General features: G+C 55.1%; 1 protein-coding gene across 8 annotated transcripts in view; it reads right to left on the bottom strand.

The window, feature by feature from the left end:
* Window positions 1-22956, bottom strand: part of LOC144947763 (3',5'-cyclic-AMP phosphodiesterase 4C-like) — a 346365-nt gene that overhangs the window by 68407 nt on the left and 255002 nt on the right. The window contains exon 1 of one of the 8 annotated variants that reach the window (XM_078877120.1): window positions 18088-18462. The exons of the other annotated variants lie outside the window; for them this stretch is intronic. Coding sequence (XP_078733246.1) covers window positions 18088-18152 — 65 coding nt within the window. The 5' untranslated portion in view covers window positions 18153-18462. Of the gene's footprint in view, window positions 1-18087; window positions 18463-22956 lie in introns of those variants that run through there. 8 annotated transcript variants of the gene reach the window in all.

The following is a 22956-nucleotide window of genomic DNA, read 5'->3' as shown; positions in this document are numbered from 1 at the left end:
CATCAATCTCATGGGTGGTAACACTCGCCGATCGCAAATGTTCTTATTTAGGCACAATGGCCGAATGGTGTTCCGTTACGGCACACGCGAGATGCAATTAAATGAGATGGCTAAAGCTCTGAATTGCACGTCGTCCCTTATATATGCACGGCTCTATCGCACTCGCTATGTATGATAAACTGTAACCAAGAGATAATAACTCTCGTTTCCTAGAGTCGAGGGCAGGTCCAGGGGGTTAGGGCGCACATCAAGCACCTCTCACACGATGAGAAAGAGGCTGTCAACTGCCTTGCCGCTCATCACCTGGGCTCTGCTGGGTGGGGAGCAGAGGCACGGGAGCCCCGGTACCAACGGAGAAAATGTCCCGGGACATACGCCGGGGCATGGCCAAAGGGACGTAGATCGAGAAGAAGTGGACAACGCTGGCATCTCGCAGCAGCAGCAGCAGCAGCGGGTACTGCTGCAGTTCACTGCATACATTCGACCACAGTGGGAATTCTGCAGTTGCTGCTGCTCGAAATGCTGCACCCGATATAATTCAAGCAGCAGTGGAGGCAATTGATGGTCCAACACTGATTCACTCGCTCAAACAACGCTCAGTTGCCTCCTGATCACTCGTCTATTGCTATTTCCATGGTAACTACTACTAAACCAGGTAAGGCCCACTGGGCTATATAGCTCTTTTTGCAGAAGTGACCTGGCCACAAATGATGGCTCAATGAAGAGGCTTATCACGTGAACATTTACAGCAGCCAAATACTCTAAACGCGTATTTATAAACACACTCCTGCGGAGGGTGCTGGTAGGAACGTTGGGTTGCTCGGTCAATGGCCAGTGTCAACGGCGGCGTGGTGTATTCCGCAAATATGCCCGACTGTGAGGGCGGGCACAAGCCGGCGTGAGTAGGTTAAACGTTGAGTTTTATAAGGGCACCATGGGGTGACCAGCCCCTCTCCACCCAGCCCCACCCATCCCACCCCCCACCCAGCCCCTCCCACCTCCACCCAGCCCCTCCCACCCCCCACCCAGCCCCCCCACCCAGCCCCTCCCCACACTCCCCTCCTCTCCCTACCCAGCCCGTCCCCACCCTTCCCACCGAGCCCCTCCCCACCCTCCCCACCGAGCCCCTCCCCACCCTCCCCTCTCCACCCAGCCCCACCCCTCCCATTTTTTTTTTGAATGCACGATGGACGGACACAATAATCCCCTGTGGGCTGGTGGAACCAGGTGGTTCCTACCAGTAATATTGAGGGTAAACCATAGGAACCGAAAAAAAATCCACGTAACCACGGGGAGAACATGTAAACTCCAAATATACAGGGGTCAGGGTTGGGATCGAACCCACGATCTCCTGTATACCATGTGAGGTAGTTAACATATCGCCACTGTGGCGCCCACTGTTCCCGTGAACTTCTCATTGTCTACAAGATACCAACTGATACGTCTCATCTCAATTACTCACTGATGCACTGACCCACCCATCCACTCACTCACTCACCCACCCACTCACCCACCCATTCATTCACTCACCCACTCACCCACCCACCCACTCATTCACTCACCCACCCACTCATTCACTTACCCACCCACTCACTCACTCTCCCACTCACCCACTCAACACACTGTAGGTCACAACCCTTCCCTCTCTATGCTTCTTCCTCACACTGCTCCCACTTTGGAGTTCCCTCCTCATCTCTTCCCCCCCAAGCTCTTGTATACCATTCTCTATTACAACAATAGTGTTGTTTGTTGCTGGCCGTTTCAGCTATTGTGTTAAAAAAAACCCAAGGTCTGGTTTGAGTGCGTCCGCTCCCTCGGAACTGGCTGCTTGGAAACTGCGGAATGAGCGGCAAGCGCTGCCAAGTGGCAGAGGTCTCCAGCGACGTCACGGACAGCACCGCGTACAAAGCTCACTTCACAGCACCAGAGGCTCTCTGTGAGCCACGCACACGTACACGCGCGCGTACGCTAGCGTACGCGAACACGTACACGTGTGCACTTGCTCGCCCTTGGCTGGCACGCGCGCGCACCGGTCACATTCACTTGCGCCGGAGACCAGTGATGGGGGCTGGCCGGGCGGCACGGGGGGGTACTCAGTGGCAGCGGCGGCAGCGGGGCAGCGGCGCGCGCGCCGCCGTTGCACCGCAGCCAATGTTTACAAACCCCCCTCCCCGCCGCACCCCCTTCCCCTGGGGTAGCGATCGCCCACGGCCGAGCGAGGTGGTGGGTCACTCCGGCAGATTCAATTATCCGCGTTTACCGATGGAGATTACGCCCGTTTTCCACACGACAGTCCGCAGATGAACGCAGACAACAGGGCGACTTTACGCCACTCTGGGGCCAACTCATCGCAGGCGGAGAGAGGCGCGAAGTCATCAACATGCTGCAGGCAGGAGAACACTTCCCAGTGACCCGTCCGGCACACAAGTGCAAATCATGCGGAAAAAGTGTCATCAAGTCCGGGTTCCCCGTGTTATACCACTCGGATAAGCGTGGATAAACGGTGTGCGGATGACGGGATTTTCTGTGGAGTGATTGGAAAAGCGGACAACAGGGGCATGGAAAGAGTAGTTTCACTTCCCTCATGTCAGGCTGGATCAAGCCTTGCGGTGGCCCGGGGATGACACTTGTTCTGCCTCACGGCAGGAGTTTTGCCTCACGGCAGGAGTTTTGCCTCACGGCAGATGGGGGGGGGGGGGGGCGTATGTACATAGGAATTTCCTGTTTTTGATGCTAATTTTGGTCACGTGACCAGGAAGTTACGATTTTAGATTTCCACTGAACCACGCGGGCGTCGTCCATTACACAGATAAGTCAAGATGGCGGCACACATCGGGTCTCAGTGAAGCCAGACGCAGTTGTCCATCGTGGGACTTTGAGCAGCATTGTCTGTAAGTTTGTTTATATTATTATAATATTGGCAATGCTGTTGTAATTTTGGAATGACCGTTATAGTGATATAAATGCCTTTATGGTACCGTTAAGTTGTTGTGGTAAATACGAGGCCTAGTTAGCAACGAAGCCTGCAACTTTCCTTATTGTGGATGTTACTTGTGATTTAGTAGGTCGAGTCAGACTTGTGCCCAGGTGGCTATGTTGCGATCGTGAGAGCAAAGATGACGAAGTATCTCATCCACAGTTTAGTGTTATGTGTAATGCTGTACATTTGGGGTACAGTGGGATGAATACACGATGTTCCTTTATGCAACGCACCGGCTTGTGCTCTTGTGTAGTTGTTCAGTGGTAATGTAGGGGCCTGGTCCGTCCAGGATCTATTGTTATCTAAGACAATGTTCTGATGCTGTGGTGTTCATTGTGTTGGTGTTTCCGGGTTATAACAGATGCTGTATCTGTGTTTTCTCACCAGTTTTACCTTGTTAAAATCAATAAATGACGATTGCAGTCGGACGTTCATCCTGGCTCCGAGGGTTTATTGAACGCAAGGTTATCTACTCGACTAGCGGTGTAACGCAACGCACAGCGAGGCCGAGATAGTAAAAGACAGTCTTCTTGAAGCTTCCAGCCAGCCCTGCAGCCAGCCCTGCAGCCAGCCCTGCAGCCAGCCCTGCAGCCAGCCCTGCAGCCAGCCCTGCAGCCAGCCCTGCAGCCAGCCCTGCAGCCAGCCCTGCAGCCAGCCCTGCAGCCAGCCCTGCAGCCAGCCCTGCAGCCAGCCCTGCAGCCAGCCCTGCAGCCAGCCCTGCAGCCAGCCCTGCAGCCAGCCCTGCAGCCAGCCCTGCAGCCAGCCCTGCAGCCAGCCCTGCAGCCAGCCCTGCAGCCAGCCCTGCAGCCAGCCCTGCAGCCAGCCCTGCAGCCAGCCCTGCAGCCAGCCCTGCAGCCAGCCCTGCAGCCAGCCCTGCAGCCAGCCCTGCAGCCAGCCCTGCAGCCAGCTCTGCAGCCAGCTCTGCAGCCAGCCCTGCAGCCAGCCCTGCAGTCAGCCCTGCAGTCAGCCTGCAGCAAGCAAGGAGCTCTGCAACGAGTCTACATTAAAATCCCGCTGCACGCATCGCAGCATGGAAAGCCACAGTTCAGCAGGGAGAGATGCTGAAGAAAGTGAACCAAGCAATCCAGGACCTCCCATCCTGCCTCAAGAGGACCAAGGGAGTTCAAGGCCCCAGAGGGAGGTCAGGTTGACACAAAGGGCCTTGGAAAGCTATGATGCTGAGAAACAGGACCTTGATGCCAGGATACAACGGGCATGGGACCGGGTTGAAGTAGATTTATCTGAAGCTTCAAACGCCTCAGACACAGTGGCCTCAATTCAGCGGGCCATCCAGCGAGTGAAGGTGAGCAGCTCAAGCTACAAGCTCCTGGCAAATAAATACATCTCCCTCCTGATGAAGGTGAAAACAGATGAGGGCATTGAGGGAGTGCGTATGCAAGAGCACTTCCTTGAACTGCTCGATGAAAATGTGCAGGCAGTGATACAAGAGGCAATGGACTGTGTGGAGGGCTTAAGAGAGACACGATCTCAGCACTCTGTCTCATCCAGGTCCACCACAAGATCTAAAGGCTCAGCGCACTCACAGACATCATCTACTAGTATGGCAGCAGCTCAGGCACGCGTAGCAGCAGAAACAGCAAACGCCCGTATTGCCTACATGGCTGAAGAGGAAGCCATGCTAATTGAAAAGGCTCGCATACAAGAAGAAAGTATATTAGCAACTGCTGCCGCACGGAAGAAAGCAAAGCAAGGAAAAGCAGAGCTTGAAGAGCAAGAGAGTACATTAGCGGCTACTGCCACACGGAAGAAAATTGAGCTGGATGCTAAGTTAAGCACCCTACAACTCAAAAAGGAAGCAGCTGCTGCAAGGGCCCAGGCAGAGGTGCTCGAAGCAGCAGCCAACCTGGATAAGGAAGATAATTGGAGTGAGTTTGGCACTCAGATACCTGTCAAGGACCGTGATCAACTCACCAGAAAAAATATTTTGGACTGGTCTGAACAATGCATCAATGCTCCTCCACCAAACGATACTGAACAAAGGGTGGACGTTCAGGCATCGCCATCTCCACACCGAATGAACATGAATGCTGTCTACGGGAATGGTGGAAATGCATATCCTGCCCTGAGAGTTAGTCGCCGACTCAGCGTCGCGCACATGGGGTCAGACGTGGATGCACCAAGTCAGACCCACATTCCAGATAGTCACATAAGGGGATCCAACCAACGTGATCGAAACCTTTTGGGCTCACAGTCCAACGCCATCGCGAATGACGGCATGCAAGGTAAAACAGCCAATAATGCACCTCACAAGCGCCAGTATGGACACACCCTGGATTGGCAGGACTAGGGGACTTTGCTAGGTACCTGGCTCACCGCGAACTAATCAACACAGGACTCGTTAAGTTTGATGACCACTCTGAGAACTATCGAGCCTGGAGATCTACCTTCAGGAATGCAATCCGAAATGCAGACATCTCTGCAAGTGAAGAACTCGACGAGTTGGTGAAATGGTTAGGAAATGAGTCTGCAGAGTACGCAAAGAGGATCCGGTCAGCAAACATTGACGACCCCACCGCAAGCCTGCATGCGGTGTGGGAGAGGCTCGAGGAGTGCTATGGTAGCCCAGAAACCATTGAGAAGGCTCTCTTCAAGAAGTTGCAGAACTTTCCAAAAATCTCTGGTAGGGACAATAAAAGGTTACGAGAGCTTGGAGATCTTTTGATGGAGCTTGAATCAGCCCAGGCTGACCCCTACTTACCAGGTCTCATTTTCTTGAATACCTACCATGGCGTGAACCCCATCGTAGAGAAATTGCCATTTGACGTGCAAATGTGCGAGCGATAGCACATTTAACGCATATCGCAGACTGCTTCCATCGCCCGATGAGAGGCACCACTGGTAGCTGCAATGGATGGCATCACTGCACAGTGCCACGCACTGAAGATGAGCTTTCCAGAGCAAGGAAATCAATCTTCCGCTGTGTGAAACAGGCAGCTTATGCAAGTGAGATCAAGGCCATCAACAAGGGAGAAGACCTTCCTAGGGTCAGCACCCTCAGGAAGCTAAACCCCAGGATGGACAAAGACAACTTGCTCAGGATCGGTGGTCGGCTAGGGAATGCAAAATTAGATGAGAATGAACGAAACCCCCTCATAATCCCAAGCCAGAGCCACATCGCAATCTTACTTGTGCGCCACTACCACGAGACGGTCAAGCATCAAGGTCGGCACTTCACAGAAGGAGCAATCCGATCTGCAGGGCTGTGGATCGTTGGAGCAAAGAGGTGCATCGCCAACACAATCCACAAGTGTATCAGGTGTCGCAAGCTACGTGGAAAACAGGAAGAACAGAAAATGGCAGATCTCCCAGCCGATCGACTCAGTGTGGAACCTCCCTTCACCTCTGTAGGGATCGACGTGTTCGGACCATGGACAGTCATCTCCCGCCGCACCAGAGGAGGGCTCGCGAACAGCAAACGTTGGGCAGTGCTGTTCACCTGTATGAGTACACGAGCAGTGCACATCGAAGTCATCGAGTCCATGGACTTTTTGAGCTTTATAAATGCACTCCGGAGATTCTTCGCCATCAGAGGGCCAGCTAAGCAACTCCGTTCTGATTGTGGAACCAATTTCACTGGAGCATGTAAAGAGCTTAAGATCAATACGGAGAATGTCGAAGATGATTCTGTCAGGAAATACCTTTGTGACCAAGGCTGCACATGGATCTTCAATCCTCCTCACTCTTCGCATATGGGTGGAGCCTGGGAACGCATGATCGGGATTGCTCGACGCATTCTCGACTCCGTGTTATGTGATGTCGGGTCCACACGGTTCTCTCACGAGGTCTTAACCACTCTTATGGCCGAGGTCTCAGCCATAATTAATTCAAGACCCCTGATCCCCGTCTCAACTGACCCGGAGTCACCATTCATCTTGACTCCTGCTATACTTCTTACCCAGAAGACAGACGTGCTCACAGCACCTACCGAGGAGGCCAGCACTGCAGACCTCTACAGACGTCAATGGAGACAAGTGCAGAGCTTCGCAAACACGTTCTTGCATCGCTGGAAAAACAAGTACCATACGACACTCCAAGTGCGCAACAAGTGGCAGTCTAACAGACCAGACATCCAAGAAGGCGACCTCGTCCTACTGAAGGACAACCAAGCCAAACGGAATGAGTGGCCAATGGGCCGCATCCTCAAGTCGATTCCAAGTGCCGATGGAAAAGTTCGAAAAGTCGAGGTTATGATTGCGAAGCAAGGTGTTGCAAGAACTTTCGTCAGGCCCATAGTCGAGACAGTACTACTTCTCTCTCGCAAAGATATGGACAAATAAGTTGACCCGTTGAAGTTGTTATACATTTGTTTAGATAGGAAATAAATGGTGGTATCTCTTAGATACCAGACGGGGAGTGTTCTGCCTCACGGCAGGAGTTTTGCCTCACGGCAGATGGGGGGGGGGGGGGGCGTATGTACACAGGAATTTCCTGTTTTTGATGCTAATTTTGGTCACGTGACCAGGAAGTTACGATTTTAGATTTCCACTGAACCATGCGGGCGTCGGCCATTACACAGATAAGTCAAGATGGTGGCACACATCGCGTCTCAGTGAAGCCAGACGCAGTTGTCCATCGTGGGACTTTGAGAAGCATCGTCTGTAAGTTTGTTTATATTCTTATAATATTGGCAATGCTGTTGTAATGTTGGAATGACCGTTATAGTGATGTAAATGCCTTCATGGTGCCGTTAAGTTGTTGTGGTAAATACGAGGCCTAGTTAGCAACGAAGCCTGCAACTTTCCTTATTGTGGATGTTACTTGTGATTTAGTAGGTCGAGTCAGACTTGTGCCCAGGTGGCTATGTTGCGATCGTGAGAGCAAAGATGACAAAGTATCTCATCCACAGTTTAGTGTTATGTGTAATGCTGTACATTTGGGGTGCAGTGGGATGAATACACGATGTGCCTTTATGCAACGCACCGGCTTGTGCTCTTGTGTAGTTGTTCAGTGGTAATGTAGGGGCATGGTCCGTCCAGGATCTATTGTTATCTGAGACAATGTTCTGATGCTGTGGTGTTCATTGTGTTGGTGTTTCCGGGTTATAACAGATGCTGTATCTGTGTTTTCTCACCAGTTTTACCTTGTTAAAATCAATAAATGACAATTGGAGTCGGACGTTCATCTTGGCTCCGATGGTTTATTGAACGCAAGGTTATCTACTCGACTAGCGGTGCAACGCAGCGCACAGCCAGGCCGAGATAACACTGGTGAGGCCAGGTTGACGGGATGCGGTGCAGCTGGGCCTGGTGGTGCTGGGGTTGGTGGATCGCGCAAAAGTGTGAAACTAACCGACCGGCCGTCAATGCAAGATGGCCACACAGATGGCAGCACAGCAAAATAGGGTCACGAACCTTGTCTGTGTTGACACTTGGGCGTTGTAAGCCCACGCGGGGAGCGATATGGCCCAAAAGTAGCTTTGTGTGCTGCTTGTTGCAGACGTTCACAGTTCAAACCTGGCAGCCCCCCCTGGCAATTGCTGCAGGTGTATAACCGTACGCAGTGGACGTTATACATCCCCTGACATCAATCGAGATGAGTTTGCTATCGTTTGTCAGGGTCATGGTCCAAACTTTTGAAATTCTAAATATTACTTAGAAAGTATTTTATTTGGGAACACGACAATCATCGCCCCCCGCCCTGCCTCTACCGCAAGACTGATGCCCGCTTGCAGGCCAGGTGCCGAGTCACCTCGTGGCACAAAGGGATAGCTGCCAGTGGGGGTGCCCTTCCAACGTGTTGAGATGAGACGTAAGTCGCTCATCGCTTCCCCTGACATAAAGGCGGCCGGCTCCATCAAAACACAGCTGAGGATTGTGATGAGAAACTGTGCCGTTGTTTGTGTACTGTTTGTTGTTCACGTTTTGGTTGCTGTAGTAACCAGGTTGCTGTGGTGTAACCAGGTCCCTATTGACAATGAGCATTTATTGTCCACTTGGCTTCACCTGTGCGAAAATAAAACCTAATCCGAAAAGTGCAATGATATTATTCAAATTCATTTGAATAAAACTTACAACATCTCATTTCTCATGTGCACACAACTGCTACCGGGTGCAGGAGACCCCTCCAATGGGAACTGGGCCAACCATCGCAGTGCAGTGCATGGCCCTGTGGATTCCTGGACAGAGCACATGACCATCAGCGGGCACAGCACCGCATCGCCACTCCCCCCCACTGTACCGCACCACCACTCCCCCCACGGTGCAGCACCGCCACTCCCCCCACGGCACCGCACCGCCACTCCCCCCACGGTACAGCACCACCACTCCCCCCCCCACGGTACAGCACCACCACTCCCCCCCCACGGTACAGCACCACCACTCCCCCCACGGTACAGCACCACCACTCCCCCCACGGCACCGCACCGCCACTCCCCCCCCACGGTACAGCTCCACCACTCCCCCCACGGTACAGCACCACCACTCCCCCTCCACGATACAGCACCACCACTCCGCCGACGGCACCGCACCGCCACTCCCCCCCCACGGTACAGCTCCACCACTCCCCCCACGGTACAGCACCGCCACTCCCCCCACGGCACCGCACCACCACTCCCCCCACGGTACAGCACTACCACTCCCCCCATGGCACCGCACCACCACTCCCCCCACGGTACAGCACCACCACTCCCCCCATGGCACCGCACCACCACTCCCCCCACGGTACGGCACCACCACTCCCCCCCACGGCACCGCACCGCCACTCTCCCCACGGCACCGCACCACCACTCCCCCCACGGCGCCGCACCGCCACTCCCCCCACGGCATCCCCTCCGACTCGGCAGCACGAGCACAGGCACGCTCTACCACGCTCCCCGGGCACCATTCTGCTCTTCAAAAGGGACGCCGAGGAACCCTCGCCTCAAACGGTCCACAGGGCAAAGCTGATTTGCAATACGGAAAGGTCAGTAGGTCACCACGGCCTAAGCCACTCATGCCACCGCCCCTGGATTCAGCTGCTGCAGTCAACACCTGACCGTCAATATCTGCTCTTACAGTCTCATCATCATGACCACCGCCGCCATCATCTTTCGATATTCTTCATCCGGGCCGGCACTAGGGAGGTACTTGGTGTGCCCTGCACCTCAAATGTCCCTTTGGGATGACCCCAGGTTCCCTCTCCTCCTTAGCGGTGTGAATCACTACCGCCCCACTCTCTCCCCCCGCCCTGTCCGAGAGGAGCTGGAGTCAGGCCTGGCCCACATACTGTTCAGAAATCTTTCGAACATGAACCCTTTGAGTGTCAATACTGCCTGTGAATAGGGTCTCAATACTCCCTGGGAGGAATCGAGGGTGCAGTGAGCGGGAGATGTCCACAGCACTCTGCCCCCTGCTCCTCACCACACAGCCGACTGCCACAGGTAATCTCCGACAACATGATTCACTCGCCATCACTTACAAGTGCCATGCCACTGCAGTGGTAACACTCGTGCCTCACAGCAAGAAGGGCTTAGGTTCGATTCCCGACTCGGGCACCTTTCTGCGTGCATGTTGTACGATCTCCCCCCGTTCCACATGGGTTTCCTCCGGGTTCTCCAGTTTCCTCCAAAAGATGAAAACATAAACAATGTACCTGGTATTGGCCAAATCGCTGAAAAATAACCTACAAATTACTCAACTGGGATTATGCTCAGAAGCAACATTGATAAGCATAATAATAATAATCATCACAACTTCTGGATCACTCCTCTCATTCGCAGAGAATATGAAGAGGGTTTAAGAAGTTCCGGGAGGCACATCGGCAAAACTGGAGCGGCAAGGGCTGGAGAAGAGATGGACTGATGTGACTTGCCGATGATTGGTACCAGCAGTGTCGAGATCGGCCTCTGTGGAGGAGGTTCATGAAGGATGCTACTGGGCAGTTGGAGGCAGTCGGCCTCAAGCAACAACATAGTGCGGAGGAATGACGCTCACAAAAATGAGCGGAGCGCCGGCTGGCTAAAACAAAGCAAGTTGGCACAATGAGGAGCACAGGTGGTGCATCTACCAGTCTGCTCGATCAGTCAACAAATGATACCTGGGTCTGTCCTGTGACTTCCTGACAGCGAGCCTTCAACACTTCACGTGGCCTCAAAGTGCACGTGGCCTGGCACAAGGGCCATGGTGACGTCACCACCAATTAATGGCAAATGGCGGTTGTTGTTGTTGAGTGGCTGAGGGAGTGGGTGTGTGTGTTAGTGAATGGGTGAATGAGTGGGTAAGTAAATATGTGAGTGGGTGGATTAGTGCGTGGTTGAGTGGGTGAGTGTGCTTTTGTGACCTTCAGTGTGGTGGTGGTTGAACACAGTGCCTCGGACGAGACGACACAGGCAGTGCCTGGTAGAACAGCGTCCTCAACACAGGTGGAGGAATCGCCGAGTGAAGTTCACGGGAACGCTAACCACGGTCGTAGTAGCGGTAGAAGAGTGATAGGCAGGCGACTGTCGACCCATAAGCCAGTGACTGAAGTGAATCGGCGAGTGCTGGGTCATCCATCACCCCGACAGTTGTGCACTCAGACAATAGGAGCCGCGAGTCACAGGTGAGCGGAGAGCGGGTGAGCGATGAGGCCCCACTGTTAGTGGCAGAGTTCTAAGTCGGAGTGCCCCCCCCCAGCCCTCCAAGAGGGGGGGGGGGCTTCATACAGTGTGTGATGTCATCGACACGACGACTCACTTATGTCGCTGTGCTCCGTCTCCAGACCTGTTGGGCGGGGTGGTCAAGTAGCAGCACTTAATCATAAATTGATTCACACCGCCCCATAATTTAATACCACCGCGTAGTTAAATAATTCCGTGCCGATTAAAGCGTTTGAGCATGGCGAGGGAGCCGCACAAGGACGCGCGTGCACGGGTGCGTACGTGTCGGGGCCTGCGTACGCGTGCGATTGTGTGGAGGGTGTCGAACGAGGGTATGGAGTGCGCCGATATTATCACCGCGCTCGTTTGCCCAGGAGAGCCTCTGGGAGTCTCAAGGCTCTTTTTCAGGAGAGACCTGTGAAGTTTCCGCAGCAGGAGACCGATGTTGCTGCTGTGTGTGTGTAAAATCCAAAAATTGAGCGATATGCAGGTACATTTTTCAGTCAATACTCGTTATACATTGTGCGCATGTGCGCTTAGCTATGGGAGGAAACCGGAGAACCCAGGGAAAACCCACACAGAACAGGGGGGAGAACGTACAGACTCCACACACAGAGGCGCCCGGGTCGGGAATCGAACCCAGGCATGCCCGCTGTGAGGCCACCGGGGCGCCTTAGGAGGAAGAAAGTCAAAACCGTGGGGACCATATCTCTCCTTTTATGGAAAAGGCTGCATCTTGAAAATAGCAATGCTTATCCTGCCGACAAAACTAGGAATTAAACGTACACCGCGGGGGAGGATAGCAACTTATCCCATAGGAAGATCGCTTTATCTCTCCCACACATCTCACGCCCTGGGCAGGAAATTCTTGAGCATTATGGAAAAAGGCGTCGCGTGTCGCGTGCAGGCACACACGCCGCGCACACGCAATGCACATGCCACACACACGCTCATGCCATAGACATACTAATCACTGCTCACTCAGGATTACCACGGCTAGACAGGCAATGTAAAACACCGATTCACAGTTGATTTTGGGGTTAGGCCATGGAATGGTCTGGCCAAACGTCTGCTATAAGACACTCCACCACCCGACATATGGGTCCTTATGACAGAAACGTGGCGAGCGGATTATGCGGCCCGATTCAAAACCCCGCTGCGAATTGTCACAACATCGGCTGCTCAGACCCACGTGCTGGGTTCGTGCCCTCGCCGTGGTCACGTCTCACTCAGAATGTCCCCATCATCTCCCTTCTGCCGCCGAGCACGGCGGCACGTGCAGGAAGCCCGCGCCAGGCCGTCGAAAGCAAAGCTCGTCTGAGCGAGGCAAGGCCCCGACGAGGTTCTGCTTTGGGATTTGCCACCCAGAGTGTACCCTCAAAGCCATAATACGCCAGAAGCACGTGTGTGAAACCTACTCCATCCGTATTGGGAATAAGGATTGGAATTTATTGGGCGCTTAAATGCCAGATAACTTCAACTCGCCATACATCGCACTGTAATCATCCCGACGCCCCGCGGCCATTCGTCTGTCGGTCGGGGGACATTGTTGCTGCTCCTTACTCCAAATGCAGTCATTTGAAGGGAAACTTTTGAAATTCGGCATATGTGGGCCGTGACACCGGCACACAATGGCCGACTCGTTTTCGAACGACGTCAACGGCGGTGCAGACGACACTCCGTCATCACGGGTAAAGCGCTTGCGGTAATAACCAGGGAGGCCGGGACCTTGAGATGCAAATCCTGCCAAATGAATATTCAAATTCCACATTTTTTAGTGGAGTGTGGTGGTGGGGGGTGGGGGAGCCTCGTCATTGGAAACCACGAATGACTTCCCCACAAAGTGATCCGCAATTTAGACCCCAGACAGGGCGATGAGGATCCACCCGAGATTGGAGCCAGGTCGTCCGCTTCGCAGGCAGCGACGCTTCTCGTTCCGCGTGGCCTCGCAATTCCCACGTCGCGTCGCCCAGGAGGCCACTGCTAAACGGCGCCTCTCTCGTCGTCGAGACGACGGTTCCCGGTGGGGGGGGGCATCGGCTTCTGGTGGCGCCCGAAACAAAGAGGCGGCGCTATCACTGCTTGCGCGCATTCCTACCGAGAGCCGCGGTGTTCGGTGTCAGGTGCGGAGATGCAGGCATCACCAGGACGCACGGCAACGCGAGCTCTAGCTGACTACAGCGGCCCCCGTGGGGCAACACGGGCACGTGACCATACCACCACCACTACCGTGTGTGGTTCACACACACAACACCACCACCACCACCACTAGCTTGCGGAGCCGACACAGAGGCCACAACTCTTCGAGGAGGAAGCCAGGTTAAAGAGGCTCTCTCTACGTGCGGTGGTGACTTGCTGCTGACGTTGCGTCGCTCAACCGCTGACTAAAGCCACGCTCCACGGCATGCTGCTGACGATAGGAATCGAATCTCTTGACTCTTGGCCTTTGAGTGAAACCAACAGCAACCTCCAGGCGACACGTTTACGTATTGGATGATTCTCATTATACGCATAGACCCGATGGTCTGTGAGAATTCTACACCACTTGGCCACCCAGTCACTTGCTCACTCGCTCACTCGGCCTCTCACCTACTCAGCCACTTGGCCACTCAGTCAAAAGGGATTATTACTTTGCAGGATCGGAAGAGGTGGTGATGGCTTGGAGATGCACTCATTCGGCAGTGGAGTAATCATGGTTGGTGAAGACGATGATGAACATTATTGTCATTGTTCGCAAGGGCACAGTTATTATAGCTACTCTTAGCAACGCCTGGCTAAATTAATGAAATCGTAGTCAAGAGTCAGTGATTTCCTGCTGCTCAAATGAGTAACGACGCATTGGTGCTCATTTCCTGTTCACAACCCTGGGCCGGTGACAGAAATATTCCACATCCTATGGTGGGGGCGAGTCTCTCCACAGCACAACCACTACGGACTTCCCCACGAAGCGGTAGATATTTTATCCACCCTGAAGGGACGATGGGCCGAGTAAGTCCTCAACTAGCCGGCGGTTCGAAGCGAACGACGAAACGGCGCTACGCATCGGCTGTCACTGCTCCAGGGTGACGGGAGGACACCGGGACTTGCCTGCGACCGGAGCAATTCACCTCAAATGCCGGACTCTGTTGCTACACGGGGGTGGGGGCCGCGAGTCCCGACACGGGCTGTGGAGAACTCCTCCGTTAACGAGCGCCGCACTGTTGCGTCTGAGAGGCGAGCGAGCGAGTCCGTGGCGTTGGCTCGGGGAGAAGGGCGGGGGCAACGCTGCCACGTCGAGAGCAGCCTATCTCAGCACCGCTGGGCCGTGGGCACGGGGCGGAGAAAAAAAACCACACACTCTCCCATCTCTCCCTCTTCATCCACACCACTCTGCCATCTCTCCCCTCTCCTATCACCCTACTCCACACTGCATACACACTCTCCCATCTCTCTCTCGATGATGACAACACGGAGCTGCCCCTATGTAGATGCTCTAAGATGATTAGTCGTTTCCTTAAGTGACTGTTTACATTGACTAAATGACCAATCACTGCCGAGGTAAACACAGGTATGGGGGGGGGGAGTGGAGGGCTCCTGGTTAGCGCTCCCCTCCCTCAAGGGGACCAGATATATTTCCCTCTTGGGAACGTCTCAGGGGGGCGAGGAAGGTGGGGGGGGGGTCGCAGCGCAGCCGCTGGCGAGGGCTGCCGGTCCTCACCTGCGACAGCGCGGCGCAGAACGCAGCAGGAGCGCACGCTCCCCGCCTCCCAATAGGAACTGACGAGCAGCCCCCCCCCGCCCGCAGCGTCACAATGTACTAACCCCCCAAGCAGCGGTTTGAGAAGTCGACATCGCGAACCGTGGTCCATCCACTGCTGGATGAAGGCCTCCCTCCTCCCTATAAACATTTTTTTTTATTTTACCAGGTAAGGCCCACTGAGCTATTTAGCTCTTTTTCATAAGCTATACCTGGCCAGAAATGATAACTCAACGAAGTGTCTTATCACATGGACATTGATAACAGCCAAATACTTTGAAATTATGTTTCTAAATGTGGAGGGGAAAACTGGAGGACCTGGAGAAAAAACCCAGACGCCAACGGGCAGAGAGACACGCAAACTCCAAATATATAGGCGTCACAGGCGTCGGGGTTGGGATCGAACCCACGACCTCCTGTATACCAGACGAGGTAGTTAACATCTCCCTCGCTCTCTTTGGCGCCGGCACGCCGAGTCGAGCCAAGTCGACAGCCGCAGAAGTTTGTGGTTCAAATCCGACAGGCCGCCCTGTATTAACCACAAGAATACGGCCCTTCTGCACTCTCCCGCATCTATTCTCAATCTACTCCCCTCCGCACCTCTATCCTCTCTTCTCACGTCAGCCAAAGCAGGCCAGTGTGTGCCAGCGTTATAATGCCCGCTTGCAGGCCAAGTGCCGAGTCACCTTGTGCCACAGAGGGACAGCCGCCACCGGGGGTGCCCTTGCACGCATGTTGAGACGGGGTCCAAGTCGCTCATCGCATGTAACGGCGCGGCACGAAAACACACCTCAGCCGCCACTGCAGCTAAAGAGGCAGAGAGCAGCGCTCGGACCGTCGTGGCGCCGTTGCCCACGGACAAACGGAGCTGCGTTAGTGGCACGCGCCGGGGGCTTGCCGCATCTCTCACGGGCGGCACACACGCGGCGTGGCCGCCGGGGAGATGTTAGCGAGCGCCTCTCGAGGTCGGCAAGGCACGCGACAGGTGCCAGGGCTCACGGTTTTTCCTCGGGTACTTACGGCGCTCTGCGCGACCCCTCGCCGCGGCTGTGCGGGACGTTCGCTCGCTCGCGGCGCGATACGCGCGTCGGGCCCCGCGTGCGCTTCAGTCCACGATTCGCAAAGATCGCGGTGCATGCAAATCTGCCCACGTGAGCCATGGGGCCTCATGACGAGCCGGCACACAACTAAACCAGCCGACCCTCACCCCAAACGTGACCCCAACCCCGACACGACGTCGAGTCATCGGGCGGCACCACGATGGTAACACTCGCGCCTCGCAGCAGGACTAGCTTGGGTTCGATTCCCGACTCGGGCACCTTTCTGCGTGGAGTTTGTATGTTCTCCGCCACCCCCCGCCCCGTTCCGCAGTGTGATTGTGTGCGAGTATTTGTGCAGGGAGCGGTAGTGTTAACGGTTAGTGCACCGCGCTACAAACCCGGTGACCCGAGTTCGATTCCCGCTCACGGACAACACCAATGACGGTTTCCTGTACCGGTCCTGGGCTTCCCCCCCGAGGTCGACTAAGGGGAGACAAAGACGACCGGGCGTGGTGCTGGCCAACCTCCGCCCCGCACGTGCCGTGCCAGCCTTAAACAGTCAGTTGGAAGGCTCGACAGTAAGTCTTGTGTGAACGAACGAAGTTTGTATTTTTTCCCAACGTTCTGGATGGGTTTTTGTCCGGCTTCTTCAGATTACTCCTATAACTAAAAAAACCGCACACAATATAACCGGTATCGGCCGAAACATTCCAATGCTGAAATGTGACCTGCAAATTACTCAATTAGAATCGCCACAGAGCGGTGACATCACGCCCCCGACTACTGACAAAACTTGGCAGGACCCTTTCGAAAACTTGAGACTCGGTGTGGCTTTCATAGGGGAAAAGGTCATTGATGTGTGTTTTTTATCAATCATCAGATCATCACCGCCTCGTTTCCCCCCTATCCCATCCACCGTTTACCGGCACACTCTGCTGCTGGTCTGGCGTCGGTCGCGCATCTCTCCCCGCGGCACGAATCTCCTCCCCATGCTCGTGAACTTGCATTGCCGGGGACTTTTGTTTGGCTCCGATTTACCGTGAGCCCCGTAGCAACGGTTGAGTAAATAGGCGGCGCGCGCGTGCACCTGCACACAGCGAGTTGTGCAACCGACTTTTGTGTACAAACAGAAGCCAGAATCGTGACCTTCACACGCAACGTGCACCCAAAACAAGGAGAGCCCCACACACACGCACACATAGGCACTGTAGCCTCTATTGTCAGCCACAAGGGCCCACGTCAAGTTTAGGGCATGACAGCTTCCGAAATGAGAGGCTATGAATAGCCACCCCAAAGATTTCAATAGAACTCGCGACGCATTCACGCGGCTGATTACAACACACACACACGCAGAAACACGCCGATCACATGACGCCTTCAGCAGCGAGAATAGCTCGACATCCACATACGACATCCACACAACATCCACACGCGACATCCACACATCCACACGCGACATCCACACAACATTCACACGTGACATCCACACACGACATCCACACAACATCCACACACGACATCCACACAACATCCACACGCGACATCCACACACGACATCCACACGAGACATCCACACGAGAGCCGGCTACTAAAGTGAACATGAGTGCACAAGTCCGACCCCAGGCACGCGCATCATCCCCTCACCTTTCATCACCCTCATTCATCCCCAAATTCGCTCATGCCCTCACTCGCTGACCCATTCACCCCGTCGCTCACCCGCTCACCCCGACGCTCACCCGCTCACCACGTCACTCACCAGAAGAGCTCGTATCCTCGCAGGCTGCTCGTGGACTGGGACCTCGGCTTGAGCACGATACTCATCCTCACCACACTCACTCAACCCGGCTACACTCACCTACGCTCGCCTCAAGTGCACTACACGCAGCTGTGCTCCCCCCTACCCCGCGGCGACTGCACAGCCTGGCTGGTGCCCACCCGGCTGCGCTCGTCAGCCACTCCGCCACGTAGCCGCGTGGACAGGTTGGCGCCCTGGGCGAGTTCAGTGTCGTGGGGCTCAGATCCTCGCTGCATCGCGTGAGCTCACACAGCCCCCTCCTCCTCTTGCCTCCATGTCCCTGGCGTCTGTTTCCCTTCTCCCGCCCCCGTGTCTCCTCTGTCTCACTCCACACCGCTGTTGTGTCGGTGTCGGTGTTTGTGTCGGGTCTATGAACCCTCCCTACTTCCCCCCCCCTCTCCACGCACCTCGCCTCCTTCCCTGCTTCTCTCCAGGCTTCTCCCTCCACGTTTCCCTCTCCTTCAGTGTCCTCCTCCTCTCCCTCCCACTCTCCAGCGACCCTTCTCTTTGCGAGTGCCAACTCCACTCTCGCTCCTCGCCCGCTCTCCCCGCCTTCTCCCTGGCGCCATGCCCTCAAGAGTCTCCTCCTACTCTCCTGCTCCTCCTCCCCCGTCTCTCCACCGCCACCTGTCTCTACATTCCTTCATCTCCCCCTTGCCTCCGTGGATCACGCAACTCACCTAGTACCAGGCAGTACAGCAAGTAGGATCCGACGGCTTGCATGACGATGCTTACATTTTGTGTGTGTGGACCCTTGGGTTTCATTCATGGCCACTCAACCCCCTAAAACGTTCCAAACACCCCGAGACTAAGTGAGGTGCTCTTATTATTATTGTTGTGGTTGTTTACCCAGGAATGTTACACCGAGTCTCAAGACTCTTTGTGAAGAGGATCCTGCCAGGTTTTCACAGGAGGGGGCGATGCTGCTGCTGCTGCTACTGCGTGTGATCCCAATTGAGTCATTTCCAGGTAATTTTTCAGCATTGGGATGTGTGGCCAACAGCGGTTGTCTGTCCAGAGGGAAACTGGACAGACACCAACAAGCTCCACTCACTCACTCTCACTCTGCACAACAGGAGCAGCACACACACACACACAGGGGGCATTCTCAGCATTCCCGATCTCCTGGCCTCACCAACACCACCAATTGCGACGTCGAACAATTCTCTCTCTTCTCCCTGGGCTGCCCGACACGATCGCAGGGCATACGCAGCGGTACCAGCCGAGGTAGCAAACCTTCAGATTTGTTTTATCCGGCTCACGAGAGTTACTCCATAAACCCACTCAATTTCAAGTGGTTATCACGTACACTTCACTGGCCTTGGCCACATAAGAGACGATGCTGGATCCGCAAAACGATGCTATGTCGGGTGTCACCGATGAGCTAGGCATCTGTGCCGGGATCACAGGCCGAGCGTGGGGAGCCGGCGGCCTGGCAAGCGCCCACGCCGCCCGTCTCCGCCGTGGGACGGAGGCGGCTGCTCCGGCACTCCTCACGACGGACCGATCGAGCGAGCGAGGGGGGTGAGAGAGGGGGGCGAGCGAGACAGCTGCTGCAGCTGCTGCAGCTGGGGAGCTGCCCATGACAAACCTCCTGACCGTCGAGTCCGGGTTAATGTTTGTGTAGCGTTTGTTATCGTGACTTTCTGGCCCGCCCCTACTGGACATCTGTGAAAAAGAGCTTCATAGCTCATCGGATTTTTCCCAAGATAAATAAAGATTCCCATTCCTCGTCACTCTGCCTCTGCGAGGCCCAGGAAAGTCGCTGCGGCCAGGACAATGCAACGCCGGTAGGTGCCCGCACGCGGTTGCGCAGCTCGCCCCGAGGACTCCGCGACGCTCAGCAGGCCGCCAGGAAGCGACTGCAATCCGGACCCCCCCCCCCTGCCCGAGTGCAGCGCGATCCGGCTAACCCCCACTGGGAATGACAACAACCAGAGCAGCGGTGGCCTGCATTTACTCGGGGCTGGCCTCGTGGAGTCTCAAGACAGGTTTCTTTTTGTTCAGGAGGGCCCTGCTGCACTGTGGATATTTGACCAATGCCGTGAATGAGAGGTTTGGCTTAACGTGGCCGCGGGGGAGAAAGCGACACCCAGAGCTGCGCACAGATCCACTCAAGCATCCAATGCCGCCCTGCTATATGCTGGCCACCGCACAGCCTCATCTGCTGTGCGGCGTCGGCTACACAGCGTTTGTAGGCACGAGGGGTTCATTTGTCAAACGGTTACCGAGCACAGGCCCAAAGAGCCCAAAACGTCCAGCAGCCAATAACACAGCACCATCAAATGTGTAATGGATTAAAGTTAAAGCTTTGCTTAAATTGAGCAAGGTTATTATTATAATTATATATATATGAGCTTGGGGGAGAAAAGATGGGAAGGAATTCCGCAGTGGAGCAGTGGGATGGAAGAAGCAGTAAGAGCAGCTGACGTGACCTACAGTGTCGTGAGTGAGTGGGTGAGTAAATGTGTGGGAGAGTTCGCAAGTGAGTGGGTGAGTGAGTGGGAGAGTGGGAGAGTAAGTTAGTGAGTAGGTGAGTGGGTGTTGTTGTGACGTGCAGTGTGGTGGTCAGTGTGGATGAGAGTCCGTGTCTAGTAGACCGAGTCCTCAGCATGGGTGGAAGAATCCAACGGGAACCGTGACCATTGCAGGAGCAATAAACAAGTGATAAGGTGGCTCTCGAGTGAATCAGTGAATGTGGGGACATCAATCACCCGGACTGCTGCTCTACTCTGAATTCTATCGGGCGCAGCAGCTAGGTGGGAGCTGACAGCAGCAGCAGCAGGATTGGCACCGCGGCCCCAATCTGTGCCGTGTGGTCCACGCGCACGGCCACGTGGCTCGGCGCGGCCCGGAGTTCCCTGCGAACGCTGCGATGAGCCACGCACAGCCCAGTGGACGCGATTCCACCCTCCACGTATCTCTGCGGCTTACCCAAGCGCATACACACACGCGCAGGCGAAATGAAAATGTCGTAGGTACGACGTCCCAGCTAAATGGAATGATGCTGCTGCTGCTGCTGCGCTCCGTTTATAATGAAGTCATAATAATTGAGTGCACTTGGTATCCGTCCCATCGTTTCGATAGCGCAGAGCGATCATCACGAAGGAATGCACTGCTGTCGTGTTTCAAAGACGCAGTCTGCAGTCGTTTCACAGTACCACGGTGGAGAGATGTTATTACGCTTGAGCTGAGCGTGTGGCCGGATGTTAACTACCTCGCCTAGTATACAGGAGGTTGTGGGATCGATCCCGACCCTGATGCCTGTATATTTGGAGTTGGCATGTTCTCCCTGTGGTCACGTGGATTTATGGTTTTTCTCTCCACATTTAGAAACATGCGTTTAGAGTGTTTGGCTGCAATACATTTCTACTTAAGGCACTTTGTTGAGCTATCATTCGTGGCCAGGTCGCTTCTGGTAAAGAGCTTCATAGCCCAGTGGACTTTACCAATTGAGTAATTTGCGAGGTATTTTTTTTATTGCCAGATTTGGATTGTGATGCCGGCACACAGTGACCTCCTTTGTTTAGAATGATGCCACGTGATCTTATACATCTCCTGTGAAGCACACAGCAACGTAGCATTTTATTTAATTCACAATCAATAAGCCTGGTGTTATCACCGGGGCGGCCCACTTGATTTGAACCGCGAACCTCTGCAAGGAGGGGCAAGCGCACCGCGTAGCGAACGTCGACAAACTTGGTTACCGTCACCGCCGACGGGCAAACTCGGCCGTGATTTACACACCAGGTGTGCGGCCACTCCCAGCGTGTTTTTTTCACCACTCTCTTGGAGTATCCCACGTGAGATTTCCTCACCTCCTTCGTACTCCACACAAACACTCGACAGACGCTCGCCGTGCGTTTGGCCGTACGTCGGCCCCCATTCGTCTGCGGTTCCGCGGTTCCCCGGCACGGGCAGTGAGCGCCGGGCAACGCGATGTCTCGGGACCCTCATGACAACGAGCCTTGGAGCCTCCAGAGTTGTTCCTGAGTGACAAAAGCATGGGAGTCCTCGCCGCCGCTGCGCTCCGCGTGCGAGCGAGGACGTATTTTGCGCGCTCGCCGCTTCGGTTGGTCACAACAACGCCTTATTGTTTGAGCGAATATCCAGCGCTTCAATTATCTCCACCCAGAACATCTCGTGCCATACCGCACGGCTGTACAGTAAATTATGAGGCGTAAATAATTTCCTTGACATTCTCGGCATTGTTAACCAAGGGTTATTTTCTGTGACAGTCATCGTCGGTAGCTGGGCCGAGACCTCCCCAAGCGGAAGAAACTGGCTCCGGAGTGGAGGTATCTCCGCCCCGCTCTGGCCAACCCGGGCGCCATGGGGCCAGGGCGCAATGACGTGGGCGCCGTCCCCCGGCACCGCCGTTCGACCGCCGCCGACGACCCTGGTGGGGGGAGCTCAGGGAGCGAGCCGGTAGACGGGTGTCATGGCGACAGCGTTCTGGGGCACGCTCGAGGTGGGGGGGGGGGAAGCCGCGATCCACCGGGGAACACCCCCCGGGCCCCGCTCCGCGGTACCATGACACTCGCTGTCCGCGCCCGCTCCGCGCTCGCTCTGCAAAGTACGCGCGGCGGTGGGCACGAGGCCACTGCGGGCACGCAAGCACGGCCCAGCGCGGGCACAGGGCCCCATGCCGCCCGGCCAGCGGCAACGTGCTCGCCGCTTGTTGCAGAGGTTCGCGGTTCGGATCCGGCAGGTCGCACCGGGTTAGTACTGCGGCATGAACAATGGGAGACACGTCGCTCACTACACGGTGGACGTTAAAGATTCCGTGAGGTTATTCTTAACAAATAGTATATTATTGTGTGCCGCCGT

The sequence above is a fragment of the Lampetra fluviatilis genome, chromosome 46 (assembly GCF_964198595.1).
Source record: "Lampetra fluviatilis chromosome 46, kcLamFluv1.1, whole genome shotgun sequence".
NCBI lineage: Eukaryota > Metazoa > Chordata > Hyperoartia > Petromyzontiformes > Petromyzontidae > Lampetra > Lampetra fluviatilis.
Note: the sequence above shows the minus strand (reverse complement) of the source record. Positions and strands in the feature narration are given on the sequence as shown.